Source organism: Carlito syrichta, unplaced genomic scaffold (genome assembly GCF_000164805.1).
Source record: "Carlito syrichta isolate Samal-C Ts95f unplaced genomic scaffold, Tarsius_syrichta-2.0.1 Scaffold316037, whole genome shotgun sequence".
Taxonomy (NCBI): Eukaryota; Metazoa; Chordata; class Mammalia; order Primates; family Tarsiidae; genus Carlito; species Carlito syrichta.
The window spans coordinates 757527-772000 of record NW_007260133.1 but is presented as its reverse complement, the minus strand read 5'-3'; the positions used below and the strand labels follow the sequence as shown (position 1 = coordinate 772000).

The 14474-nt window shown below is 44.0% G+C and overlaps 1 protein-coding gene across 1 annotated transcript in view; it reads right to left on the bottom strand.

The window, feature by feature from the left end:
• Nucleotides 1–8399, bottom strand: part of NCEH1 (neutral cholesterol ester hydrolase 1) — a 20119-nt gene extending 11720 nt beyond the window's left edge. Inside the window, exons 1-2 of the mRNA XM_021706831.1 lie at nucleotides 8090–8399; nucleotides 4457–4526 (exon numbers count right to left, since the gene is read on the bottom strand). Of these exons, the coding sequence (XP_021562506.1) occupies nucleotides 4457–4526; nucleotides 8090–8399 (380 nt within the window). The remainder of the gene's footprint in view (nucleotides 1–4456; nucleotides 4527–8089) is intronic.
• Nucleotides 8400–14474: the final 6075 nt, after the last annotated feature.

The following is a 14474-nucleotide window of genomic DNA, read 5'->3' as shown; positions in this document are numbered from 1 at the left end:
TGGGCGCGGCGGAGGCAGGTCTCGCGCCACGCGGCCGGAGAGCTGGCGGGGGGCGGCGCTCGAGCTGGAGCCCCACACGCTCGGAACCGCTTTCCACACCCGGGAGAGCAGGGTCCCGTGTAGAACGCCTGCTTCATCATCCCGAATTTCCTTCCTCAGGTCTTACGGGTCTAGAATTGTGCTTATTACGCATCGTCAATCTAAAATAAGTTTAAGAACACAAAACAAGACCTTCCTAGCTATACAAAGGTGGATACATCTGTGTGTCTTAGCTATGATAAGATAAACTTTGCCGCTTGTTTACCAAGTACTTATTGTGCAACTAATATATAAAAATAGCACAGTGTCATAGAAGCTACTAAGTAGCTTTACCTTTAAAAAATTTTTTTTTCAGATACAGGGTCTCACTCTGTTGCCCAGGCTGGAGTACAGTGGTGCAGCCAAAGCTCACAGCCTTGAACTTCTGGGCTCAAGAAATCCTCCCACCTCAGCCTCCTGAGGAGGGAGGGTGGGACTATAGGTGTGCATAACCACGCCCAACTAGTTTTATTTTTACTTTCTGTAGAGATGGAGTCTTGCTATACGGCCTACTTTTTGGTAACTCAAGGCCTTTACCTACCTCAGGTGCTCAGTCTGTCCCCAGACTCTTGAGCCAACCTTAGTGACACCAGTCAAGGAGTCCCAGCCCTGGTGCTCACATCCTGTGAGGTGACTTCCTTCCCAGGGCTGCCCAACCCTTGCCCCTGGCTTTCCCAGATGATACCTTCCCCAACCCACACGAAGCAAGGCCACGACCCACTGTCACTTCTGTGGGCCTCGAGGATAAGGAACAACTGGCTCCAGACAGATTCTGCTAGAAGGCAGAATTCCAGGGAGCCAAGGCTCTACCCTCCAACTGGGGACATGCAGGATAGCCCACCACGTCTCTGTTTTCCTAGTCACCACAGAAACCATTACACCCTCCATCTGTCTTCTCTCATGATTCCTTAGTGCCCTTGGCCTCCTCCCTTCCCCCAAGCCCTCTCACTACACCACTTTGGCCTTCCATAGCCAGTTCACTCTGTCATCCACAGGGGCTTGGTCAAACATCGCTTTCTTTTGACACCTTTTCTGCTCCTTCCAGCAGGGTAAGGTCTTGCCTGCTTGTGCCTCACTGCCGCCTGCCCTTCTACTTACATCAAACATGACTTACGCAAGACCTGTTCGCTTGTCTCGATCGTAAGCTCCATGAGGGCAAGAAGTAAGTCACGCTTTCTCACACTGTTATGTCACCAGCATTTATCAGAGTAACTGGCACAAAACAGGAATTCAATAACTATTGGTGGAATAAAAGAAACGGGAAAATGAACCAGTGAGAAGAAGCATGTCCCCAAGTTAGCTGGACCACACTTTCCAAGAGAAGCATCATGATCATACAGTGTTGGTTGGGCCTCAGCTACAGAACTGGCTATATACAAGCCTCTCTGCGGCCTCTCAAGGATTATCATCTCTATTTTCTGCAAAAAAGAAGTGCTGTGAGTTCCACATGCACGCTGATAAATACATATGTAAGTTGGTCTTTCTGTTCTACAGACTATAGCACTAATCCTCTACCCTTGCCTAGTGTTTCTTCTGTTTGTTTGTTTGTTTGTGTTTTTGAATCAGAGTCTCACTCCATGGCCCAGGCTGGAGTGCAGTGGCATGCTCACGGCCACCCCAGCATCGATCCGCTGGGCTCCAGCTCTCGTTCCGCCTCAGCCTTCCAAGTAGCCAGAACTACAGGTGTGCACCACCATGCCCGGATAATTTTTGATTTATTGTAGAGACAAGGGCTTGCCAAGTTGTCTAGGTGGGTCTCGAACCCGCAGGCTCAGCCAATCCACTCGCCTCGGCCTCCCAAAGTGCTGGGATTACAGGCTGAGCCATGGAGCCCAGCTTTGCCTACTGTTTTGACCTCTGAAACCCTTTTGGATCAACTGTCTCAACTGATTCCTGTGACAACTCTTTCAAGTCATCCCAACCCAATATGTATCTACTTAGCATGCACACCGTAAGCCTAGTTCTAGGATGCTGGAGACCCCACAGGAAGACGTGATTTCTGTTCCCAGTAGCTTTTTTTTTTTTTTTTTTTTTTAAAGACAGAGTCTCACTCTATTGCCCAAGCTGGACTCGAAGTCCAGGGCTCAAGTAACCCTGCCACCTCAGCCACCAGAGTAGCTGGAACTACAGGCATGCACCACCAAGCCCAGCATATTTTTTTAATTTTTATTTGTGTAGAGTCAGATCTCACTATATTGCCCAAGCTGCTCTTGAACTCCTAGCCTCAAGCAATCCTCTTGCCTCAGGCTTCAGAGTAGCTGGGATTATAGGCATGAGCCACTAAGCCTGACTGGGTAAGATGTGTTCAAGAAGGTTTAATCGAAAAATAATCACTGTCTTAAGTACAGCAGGTGTTCTTTGAGTCTAGGTTTATCATAAAAGACAGAAGAATGGAGAAGGTGTTTTGTTTTGTTTTGGGACAGGGTCTCACTGTTGCTCAGGCTGGAGTGCAGTGGCGCGATCATAGCTCACGTAGCCTTGACCTCCTGGGATCAAGCAATCCTCCCACCTCAGCCTCCTAAGAAAGCACAGAGAGGACTGTTTTCATCTGAACTCTCCACTGTGCCTACTCTAGGCAGCGCAGCCACCAGATAGGAGGTGCCACAGTACAGCGCCAAGTACATCCTAAGTACACACTCCTAGCTGTGTGGCCTCTGGCATGCTACTTCAGGTCACGTGCAAGGTAGGATTAGGCATTCTCCCAGTGTGCTCAGAATGTGAGCCACTGGGAAAAGAGCCAGGTCCCAGCTACTTGGGAGGCTGAACCTGTCTCAAAACAAAACAAAAACGCCTTCTCCATTCTTCTGTGTTGTATAAGGAACAAAGAACACCTGCTGCACTTGAGACAGATGCTGACAGGTGAAGAAGGGCACATAGCAACAGGTTAGGGCATATCACCCGCTGCTGACATTGGAGCCCCGAGGGTAAGTCCTGTGTGGTGTGCAGTGAAGCCTCATGGTGCCAAGTGAAGCAAGTCCAGCTTCTCTCCTCTCCTCAGGCCTGCAAAGACTGGGCGTTCCACGAGGAGCCACCCGAAGGCCCTGAAGCTTGTTCCTCACGCTGTGGATCCCTGCTCCAACATGGGGCTCAGCTGCTTAAATAGCCCTGCCTTCCTCTGGGAGGACCAGAGAGAGTCCAGAAAGGCCGGTGAGCTGCCCAGGGTTGTCTGGAGCCAATCTGCTGAGGAACAGCACCACTCAGTGTGACTCCAGGGCTTTGTCCACCTGGTCAGAACTGCCTAAATGACCCCGAGAAGAAAGGACTCCCTCAGATCTCAGATTTGGAGTAGGAGCAAAGAGGCGGTGAGGCCTGGACAAGAGGACAGCTGGCAGAGAGGTGGAGGGAAGGGGAGAACCAATGAGCTCAGGGTTTGGAAGCTCACAGATATCACGGCTCCATCACTCGGTGCATCCTTCAATGTTGGCTTGATCTGGATCAAAAACGCAGCTGCACTCAGAGCCATGAGATCTGGGTTCAATTTCCCCACCTGGCTCTGTGACTAGCTAGGTTCTGGGTCTCATGCAGATTACTTTGCTTCTGGGGTTTCCTCATTTATGAAGAGGGCATTATAATATTTATCCTGGATACTTTATATATGAGAATTAAGTAAGAAGTTTCATTTATTTTCTCCATAAATACTCACTGCCCACTATATGCTAAGGACATTTCCAAGGCACTAATGATTCAGCAATGGACAAAATGAACAAAAGCCCCTAAAATTCCTGCCTTTATAAATTTCATATTGTCTATTTCCATGTAGTACACAAAACATATGATAAGTTAAAAATATGGTCTGTCAGACAGTAATGATAGCTGTGGAGAGAAATGAAGCAGAAGAAGGTGGGGTACATTTTATACATGCTTGTTACTGAAGGCCTGGCCGAGAGGATGCTACCTAAACAAAGACCTCAAGCAGGAGAGATATGTGTGTGCAACACTGGCACCCTGCCTGGCATGGAACATACATCATGATTTGTGCACTGCTACTGTTATCATTATGATTCACACTCTTCCTAGATGCCCAGGAAAAGTGGCTTATTAAGAAGGGGTAAAGACAACTTAAAACATCAGCATTTCTACTACTGCTACTACTACAAACTACACCATTAAAATCTATTGAACACTTATTTCTATTCCCAAGGTCCAAGGTGTTACAAAGTTAGTTCAGGAAATTTTGTTATATCAGAAATCTTTTTTTTTTTTTTAAACTATGCTGACTGTGACCTTTGGCAAATCACTTCACCACCCTGGACCTTTTATTTTACACTATTTTATCACTTTCAAAATAAAGTAACTAGATTACTTTATTATCTAGACTGTTACCTAGAATTCCTTAACAACAAAAAAGAAATTTATATGATTGGCATAAATTACTTACTCAATGGAGACAATGACAGCATTCAACTCTTCAGCCATTGCTGTACACAGTTCATCATAATATCTGATTTCTAAAAGAGACAAAGGAACAATCATTATAGCATGGATCACTTAATGCTATCCACTCTTAAATTCTGCTTGTGGAGGTCCTGCCCCTACAGGGATCGGGGGTCTCTGGTGGTGTGACGGAGTCAGCGATTTAAACTGGAGGGATAGATATAAAGAGAAGCGGGGGAGAAAGAGACTGGACTCCTGCTCAAGTGACCAGAAGCCACTTAATGGGTGTAATCTCAGGGCTTTTATCCCAAAACTCTGCAAAGTTATCATCATGGGAACTCCTACTGCTATGGTTACACAAAAGGTAGCATGTGCCTTTCACATGAACAGGCCCAGGTGCACACAAGACACCCCCCACTCTCAAGCAGATGTATATTTCAAACATAAGGAAAAACATGAAGTTCTTATCCAGTTTCTATGTGCCCTTAATTGTTTATAGCTACATAACATTGTTCAATTCTTACACCTAAAACCAACATAATGATATATTGCCTTTTACTATTCTATGCTAATTCAAACTGATTTCTATAAAACAGTTGGTGCTATGGTTACTCTCTCCTAGCACCAGCCAGCGTAATACAAACTTCACTGGCCCCCCTAAATCAAACTGAACTAACCACACTTCTATAATAAAATGGTCACTAAAATTTTCTTAATCTATATAAACTATTTTCTAAAACCTGTATCTATAAATTTCTGAAAGTCACATCAAGAGAACCTGTGACCTGCACTAAGACTCCTCAATGTGACTCAAAGTCAAACTTAAATTGTCATAAAGCAAAAGACCATAAGCCATGGAAAATGGGATCAATATACTCCCAGATTTAGCTGTGTACGTTCCGGTCTCAGGGTTTTCTGTTAGAGCCAGCTAGAGCCTTTCCTGATAGCTTGTGCCAAATGGAAAAGGAGGGAGGGACTGGGTCAACAGCTCCCGAACACATCCTAGTTGTCTCGGGATCAATGGCCCTTCCTGATCCCTAATGCTCAGTGGGCCTCTGTGGCCGGCTCCCAACATCTCCCCCTTTTTTATTTTTTAGCACAAAACCATGAAACTCCGTATTGAGCTGAGATATACTCTTTTTTAACACTCTGAAAATGATTGAAAGTAGACACAGCAATGAAAGAATCACTGCTCCACAAATTCCCATATTAATGAATATAGACATTAACAATTTTTGATCAATGGATGAAGAAAACTTGTTAAATATAGAACTGGCCAATTCAGTAGACCAGGATTGCTCTTCAGCAACCATCATGTCTTGAATTTCCTGATACAATTTAGTAAGGTCCATGCTCAAGTCCGAATTATTCCAAATTCCAAGAATAAGATTTTTAATTTTGTTCCATGTGAGGACAGATGTATTTACCTCTAAAGAAGTGAGGCAAATCCATTTAAACTCAGAGTAACATTGAAGAGCCAACCTAATTTTTAAAGTCACAAATTCTGCTAACTGTGGATTGTTTGTAGACTTGGAGTTAAGCTATCAATAGTACAAACAAATAATAAAAAGCAAATGTGAACAAATGTCTTAATAGAGTTACATGTACAAATGAAAAGTTAAATCTGATTTCTGATAAAATGCAATTTACTATAAATAACAGGAAATGCATATTGGACTAGCTCTGAATACATTTTAACTGAACATTTATTTCATAATGTGTTATATGAAATGCACCAAATTAATTCTGATTTTAGAGTTCTTCAAATGTATATACCTCCCCCCAAAATAAGAGCAAATAAGCAGTTTCCTTCCTAGAATCATATACATTTTGTTGTTCCCTCAATAAATTAAAACCTATTTTCTGCCAAAAGAAAGCCAAATATTTCCTTATTTATATGCTAAGGCAGTCTTAGAATCTGAAGTTTAAGAATGACACAGTCATAAGCATCCCTCCCCATCAGTCCAAGCTTTTCCTCTGGCAGAAGTGACCAGACAAAATCATGTTAAAAAGGTCAGGTTGCCTCTTGCAATCTGTACCATTCCTGACCCCTGCACTTCCTGCCTTCCAGAGTAATGTCTTGCCTGCTTCAGACTCAGTCTTTTCTAAGGCAGACTTCCTTGTGTATTTTTCTATTCTTCTCCCCTAGCACACATTAGAGTGACCAATGGTCCAGGCTTGCCCACAGCTATCTGAGCTTTTACCCTGAAAGTTCCCACCCCCCGCAGCAATCCCCTCAGTCTTGGGTAAGCCTAAATACTCAGTGAACATCTGTTGAAAATGTGGACAAATCACTGAATGAAAGAATAAGCAACGGACGGAGTAAAATAAAATGGATTACTAGGAGTTACACGTTCAACTTTTACCACACTATTAAAAATAAGTCATATAATGAAAACATAAGCAAACAAAACAAGTTGCTATCATTTTTAAATGCAGAGAATGCCAAAAGCTCTGCACTACAGGCCTGGTGGCCCATGCTTGCAATCCCAGCACTTTTGGTGCCTGAGACAGGAGGATCGCTTGAGGTCAGGAGTTTGAGACCAGCCTGGGCAACATAGCAAGATCCATCTTTAGAAAAAAACCAAAAGCCATCTCTGGGCTAAAGATGAGGATGTAGCTCCATGATCATCACAGGCAGAAATAAGGCCCCGACTTCCTCCTTGGCAGGCTTTCCCCTGGGCTGCTCTACTTGGCTGCCTGCCATTTTAGATGTGTTCTACTCATGAAAGTTATCTAACTCTAACAAAAATATTCTTGAATTTTCCAAGACTGTTTCCTTTTAATGGTTGCATACCCTTTATAGCTTGAGCTTTGCTTTCATAAGCAAATGAAATGTTGAGTCAACATGTGTATTAAGAAATACTTGCTCTATTTCATAGAAATATGTCTCCATTTTTTTAAAAGCCATCTTGGCTCCAGAGAAGAAATATGCCTTCAAAACACAGGCTGACAAAAGAGCTACAGATAATTCCCTTGTATTCTGGCCCAAAGGAAACTTTACCTTATTTTGGTACAGAAAGCTATTATCAGCATTTCACAGTAAGCTGGTCTATAATTTAGATCACAGGAGATATTTTCAAAACAATCTGCCTGAATTAAAAACCAACCAACAAGCAAAAACCTTTACATAGGCTAACCATCTGATTTATCACCCAAACCAGGTTCCTCTTGTGAGTAAAAAAGGGGCCTTATTAATAATTTTGTGGGCCAGTCACAGTGGCTCACATCTGTAAACTCAGCACCTTGAGAGGCTGAGGCTGGAGGATCACTTGAACTCTGGAGTTAGAGACCAGCCTGGGCAACACAGTGAGACTTTGTCTCTACAAAAAAATTTTTAAATTAGCCGGGTATGATGGTGAGTACCTGTAGTCCCAACTACTTGGAAGGCTGAGGTGGAAGAATTTCCTGAGCCCAGGAGATCAAGGCTGAGGTGAACTATGCCACTAAACACCAGCCAGGACAACAGAGTAAACCCCGCCTCAAAAAAATTTTGCCAGAATATCAGGGGTAACCAAGACTGCCAGGGGCACTAAGACAAATGGTCTCCTTCTCATTCCCCACCAGGAAACTCAATCACACATGTCCCCCAGGACCAACCACAACAACAAACAATTGGAAGGTGACCAGGACGTACTTGCACTTGCCAGGGCCCAGCCTCCTCCGTGGATATAAACAACGCTGCGTTTCAGCGGCTCTTCTGGCCGTGGAGAACCTTCAAACACTCTGACTTCCACACCATCAAAGTCAGTGTCGGTCACCTTCACCTGGGCAGTCGACCATGCGCTTTTTTTGCCAAAAGAAACAATGATAAAATTCAGTGCGAGAAGATGATGGCTCAGTCCCAGGTAGTGTATCAGGTTACTCTGCAGGTAAAAGAGGGGACAAAGAGGGAGAACACACGTCAGTTCTGTCACCACCGAGTGACAATTGCCAAGTCTCAGCATCTGAACTCTTGCAAGCAATGGACATGGACTAGAAGTCTCACTGGCCACTTTAACACAGTAACAAACTGTGTTACCTTTTGCTTTTAGAGCTGACAAAATACTTTCATGCATGATATCTCCTTTCACTTTCAGATCAGCTCTGAGAGGGAAACGAGACATATATCGTCAGCCCCATTTTACTGAGAAGGCTTAGAAATTGAGGGAACTTGCCTGTTTCATTGGATGACTGGTAGTCCTGAGATTCAAACCTAGGATTTGTGAATTTTAGATTTCAGACCCTCTTCTTCCCCCTAAATAAGCATATCACAGTTTCAATAACATACTAGGAGTGGAGAAAGAATATTTTATTTGAATGCAAATACAAGAGAGAAAGGTTTTACATTTAAAGTTTTTTTTTTTTTTTTTTGACTTGGAGTCTCACTCTGTCGCCCAGACTGGAGTGCAGTGGCCACTCTCGGCCACTGCAGCCTCGACCTGCTGGGCTCCGGCGATCCTTCCGCCTCAGCCTTCCAAGTAGCCAGAATTACAGGTGCATGCTACCAGGCCCGGCTAATTTTTTGATTTTATTGTAGAGATGAGGTCTCACCAAGTTGCCCAGGCGGGTCTCGACCCACGGGCTCAGGCAATCCACTCACCTCAGCCTCCCAAGGCGTGGGATTACAGGCTGAGCCACCGAGCCTGGCTTAAAGTATTTTTAAAGTGCTTTTAAGTTTATACATTTGTATTTTGTTCTTTTGAGAACACGAGGAAGGAATGAGTATGCAAGAAAGAAGCAACATGGTCAACTGCGGCCCCCGAGCAGAAGCTGATCAGCTCAGCCACAACCAGAAGCTTTTCAGAAAGGCGTGAATATCATACTGCCTGATCGGAAGTCATTTGATTGCAGAAGAAAAGCAGAGAGAAGAGACTAAGTCACCCACCTAGTAAAAACCCTTCCGAGTTTATTCGCCTCTTTCCACTCCCTCCACAAGTTCCTCAGAAGGGGGGAACAGCTGGAGAGTAACAATACCCTTTTGTGGGAAATAGAACACTGGTGATCAGCGGAAGTCATTCATGCCATCACAAGATCAAGGAAACAATGTCATTAGCAGAAATCATGTGATGTCTGCAATGAGCCATAACAGCTTCCCAGTCTGTGCACAGCATGCTGGTGAGTCCTGAAGAGATACAGGTGTGCTCATTCCCTCAGCCTTTTGGTAGCCAGACTCCTGAGCTGTTTACTCCAGTGCCTCAGACCATGTACATCACTGTGTGTGCATGTAAATAAATTCTCTATCATGAAAAGAGTTGGCAAGCACTACATTATAAAACCATGAGCAAGTGTTCACGAAAAACAAGAAGAGGCAATGGACTCAACAACGAACAGCTCTTTCAGGAATACCATTAACATTCGTTTGCTGGCAAGTATAAGCAGCAGCAGAGCAAAGGAATATTAATAAAATAATTCAACTTTTATATGTGCCCTGACATCAACCACTCAAAAAAGTTTAAATTTTGAATGTCTTCTTATTAAATAAATGTGTGTACACATGGCATACACATATGTGCATGTGTGCAGAGGGTTCTAACTATCATTTAAATTCTTTTACAAACCAGAAGAAGGCAGTCATCATTGAATTTTGTAAAATGTCAGTAAAATGTCAGTCTATCTTGGGCAATGCTGAGACCTCCCAGGGCACAGCTGAGAATCAGTGTATTCACCAAAGTTTCTAGAGTGGACACAGTGAACCCTCATTAACACTGCTGTCAATTAATAGAGGACTCATTCAATCAATTAATAGTAGGACTCACTTCTCAAGGACAAGGATGGGTTTGAATGATGAAATACGAATGATGAGATGGCAGATTTGGCTCTGTTACTTTCTGGACTGTGTGAGTTTTTGTTTTTAGTTACATTAAGTTTTCATTAAGTATTTAAGGATTTATATGAGCTTCTTCAACTATAGGAAAGCTGTAAAACAAGTGAATTGTCTTTCCATGACAGACATGAGAAGGCTGTTCATTTTATAAGAGTATCCACCTCAGGTTTCCATTATGTAATGCATGCAGGTCTGACTCAACTGGCCCATAGCTTTCCAGAAACACCTCTGCCTGTTAGCTTATGTTCACCTGCGTTAGCAGAATTTCCAGACAGCCATCTGCATTGTTTGTATAGTGACAGAGTGGTGTGGAGGCAGAAGAGTTGATTAGAAAAGGGACAGTTTGTTTATGCATGGAAAAAAGACAGGAGTAAGAGAAGGCGGGTTGGTAGGAAGGGGGTGGGTGGGAAAAGAACTAGAAAGCTGCTAAAAGCAAAACTGCTAATGTTGAAAACTGTGCTGATAAGTTAGAGATTGAAAAACAGTTTCCTACAGCCAGCATCAAGACTGTTAGAAATCTGAAAATGGAGAGAACTGAACAGTCATTAACATTTGTAGCATTGCTATTATTCGCAAGTGCCGACAGTGAGTGCTAGGGTAGGTTGCGGGATTCTTGCTACAAGTCCATGAGGTAAGAACTGTTATCATCCCCTAGAGAGGTCTCCAAGCAGAAACTAGATTTCTAGAACTGCAAGGGGCTGCGGAAAACACAGAATTGTACTAGAAAGGCTGATGCAGACCAGCGGGGGCCTAAGAAGCTGCTAAGCCCTGTCCAGTATGGGATGCCATTCACGTGGCTACGTGGTATCATGTGGCATGATAGATAAACCTTTCTTCTCCAAAATCTACTGTTTTCCTCAGCTTTTCTCACTACTCCCCTCCATCCCTGCTGTCCAGAAAGTAAATTCAGGACCTGAGCCTTTCTGTAGTCATTGCTTCAGTGAAGGGCTATGAGGAAGAAAAAAAAACCAGTAAAGAAATGGGAGTATCTTTCTGCTTGTGATTTTTAAAAGCCTATATCTTTTGGAGAATTTTTAAGAATAGACATTAGTTACCTACAGTGGCTCATACCTATAATTCCAGCTGCTGGGAAACTTGCTTGAGGCCAGAAGTTTGAGACCAGCCTGGGCAACACAGTGAGACCTTATCTCTAAAAAACATTAGCTGGGCGTGGTGGTGACGCCTGTAGTTCCAGCTATTTGAGAGGTTGAGGTGGGAGGATCACTTGAGCCAGGAGTTTGAGGCTGCAATGATCTATGATTGCGCCACTACCCTCCAGCCTGGGAGACAGAGCAAGGCCCCATCTGTAAAAACAAACACTGATTTAGAAGATTACATTATGAATGAGAAGTCTCCAAGAATAGAAAGTGATCTCCCAGGCTAGGTGGCAGGAGAGGCGAAGAGACAGTAGTGGAGATGAGATGAGGACTACATGGAGAGATATCTGGGGGACAACGAAAAAGAACTCTGGGAGGCCAAACCCCCAGGCAGGTCTGTGAAATGTGGTGCGGCTGATCTGTGCCTTGTGCCCAAGCATAACCTTGGAGAGAGGCAAGAGCCTAGGGAAGAGTGGGTACAAGCTATGGCTAGGACGATGTGCCTTAAATGATGTTCGAGAGTTCTCCAGCCTCCAGCTGGTGAGGGAAAAACAGAACGGTTCACGTACCTGATAAAGCATCAAAGCAGAGAGGTCTGCACGAGTGCCTTGCAGATGGACCTGAGAAACACTCTGTTCTCCACAGCGCCTAATATGTACTCAAGGGTTCGGCAGCAATAGAAGTGAGCACTAATGGACCTGCAGGATCCATTATCTTCAGCTAAGAACAGAGGCTATCCCAGGGGATCCTGCAGTGGCCAAACACTAAGCACCAGATGGAACAACAATGTGAGCTGAGTGATATCCAGGTGGCATCCCCAGTCCACAATGCTTCAGAATTGTACAAGGTCCTCCAAAACCTAAAAGCAAACAGTGATGAGTGGGAACTCCTAAACCAACTGGGAGGAGGTTTCTACCTAAAGAATGAAGCTGTCAAATATAGATCAAGTTATATTTCATGAAACCTTGAATTTATAAGATTCAAATTCACTCCAGTAACATTCTGGAATTCATAAAGTTTCCTGAAACCTCTTTAGAGTAGGTGGGAAAATCCTGGAGCACACAGAACTAAGCCCAGTGTTAGGGCCTGGTGGGCTGCAGGTTGCCTGGTCTTGGCCAGACGAAGCAACCTACAGCAGCGCGGAGGTCTCAAAACTTCCTTCCATCACCATTCCAGGGTCTAGGGGAAAAATTCTGCCTAAGGAGTTGGAAGTGCATGAAGGGAACTTCTTACACCACAGTGGAACCAGACAGTGAAATATGCTGGGACACCAGCCCCGACCCAGGTCTGAGGGCGAATGATCAAAAGACAAGCAAGAATGTGGAAACCAAACAGAAACTGCACTTTGCTTCTTCTTAATATATAAACTAGTTGTTATGTTTATGAAGGGGGTTGTTCTCCGCTGAATAGCTCAACATAGACATTTTGGGATATATCCTATGGGCAGAAATCTTGGAAAGGAGAAAAAGACAATCTTCTGAAATTTAGAGCAAGAGAGGAGAACCAAGGCTTGCAAAAGAAGAGCTGGTGTTAGCCAAGCAATATAAGTGGGAAGAAAGGTTTAGAGAAAGGGCTGAACAAACTCAGAGAAGAAAGGAATTAGCTCTGTCTGGGAATGAGATCCAGTAGTGCCCAGCCCTGAACTGGGCCTTAAGAGAAGACAAAGTCCCCTCATGGCCATGGGTAGCAAGGAAAAGGGCTGGACCAAGGTGCAAGCGTTGGGCGGTGTTTTAATTCAAACGCCTGTGAGCAGATAAGCCAAGTAGGGGCAAGCAGAACCTGGCAACGAAAGGCTCTATCTTAAAGAGGCATGTGCAGGACAGAAGCCAACAGCACAGATGCCAGAGTCAGAGCCCGCCTGGGTTCAAACTCCAGCTCTCCCACTTACCAGCACAGGGACCCCGGACAAATGACTACACCTCTCTACCTCAGTTTCCCATCTGCAAAGTGGAAATAAATATACCAACTGCCTCAAAAGACTGTTGTTAAGCCTGAAAACGAAAGCACCTCAACCAGTGCCCATCACATAATAAGTCTCTATGAGTTGGTTATCATGACTACTGAAGACCGTTGCATGACAAAACATTCAGCCCAAGAACAGGGAAACTGAGATGACCACTTTTCCAATTATGAACAACTGTGATTAGCACTGCATTGACTACCAAGTCCCGAAAATGTTGCAGGTTAAAAAAGATGTAAGACAATCATCTCGAAAAAGTTTATTTGTATGGTCGCATCAAGGCGGAGGGAGGAGGCTGGGGAAGAACCAGTAGCATGTTGATACACCACACACATAAATAACTTAGCATCTGGTCAAGTTTCAACCGAACCAACGGCATTAGATACTTAGCGAACTGAGTCTAACTTACTGCCTGCCTCACTCACTTCCAGTAGTTTGTATTCCAGACATCAGCAATTCTCCAATTTTTTCACCATGGTCCTTTCATTCTGTCAAGCAGTTTTTCAATTCTCCTCTCCATATTCTGCCCTTCTCATGCCTATTATAGGAAAAAAAAATCTAACCTCATGGAACATTATTTACCTGCATGAGAAGTTGTGATAAACATCTGGCATATAGCAAGTGCTATTATATCTATCTTATTCACTTAATCCAACAGTTCTTGAAGCTGATCGTGTATTAGAGGCACTTGGGAGCTGTTAAAAATTACAATTCCTGAGTCCCACCCCCACCTATTAAAAAATTATTTCTGGGCAGGCCCCACAAGGCATGGATACTTGTTTTGCTCCCTAGGTGAATTTGCAGCACAGCAAGGCTGAGAAGCTCTAAGTGATCGAGTCAACAAGTTCATTCAACCAATATGTACTAAGTGTGCCTATTTGGTCATAACTGTGCAAAGTTAGCATCAAGGGTCAAGGGTGAACAAAGCACAGGGCCTGCTTTTGAAGAGCACATAGCATGGGAATATCCCAGACACAAGAAATGATTATGGTATGTAGAAACTTCAGAAATAGGGACATGGACCTTGAAGTAGAGGTCTGTAACTGAGCCTGAAGAGAAAAGACAGAGGCTGTCCAAAGAATAACTGGCCCAGACACAGTATTAGCTGATGTGAACTGAGTTTTAATGAGGGTCAGTAATCAGGAAAAGGAGAGCAGGT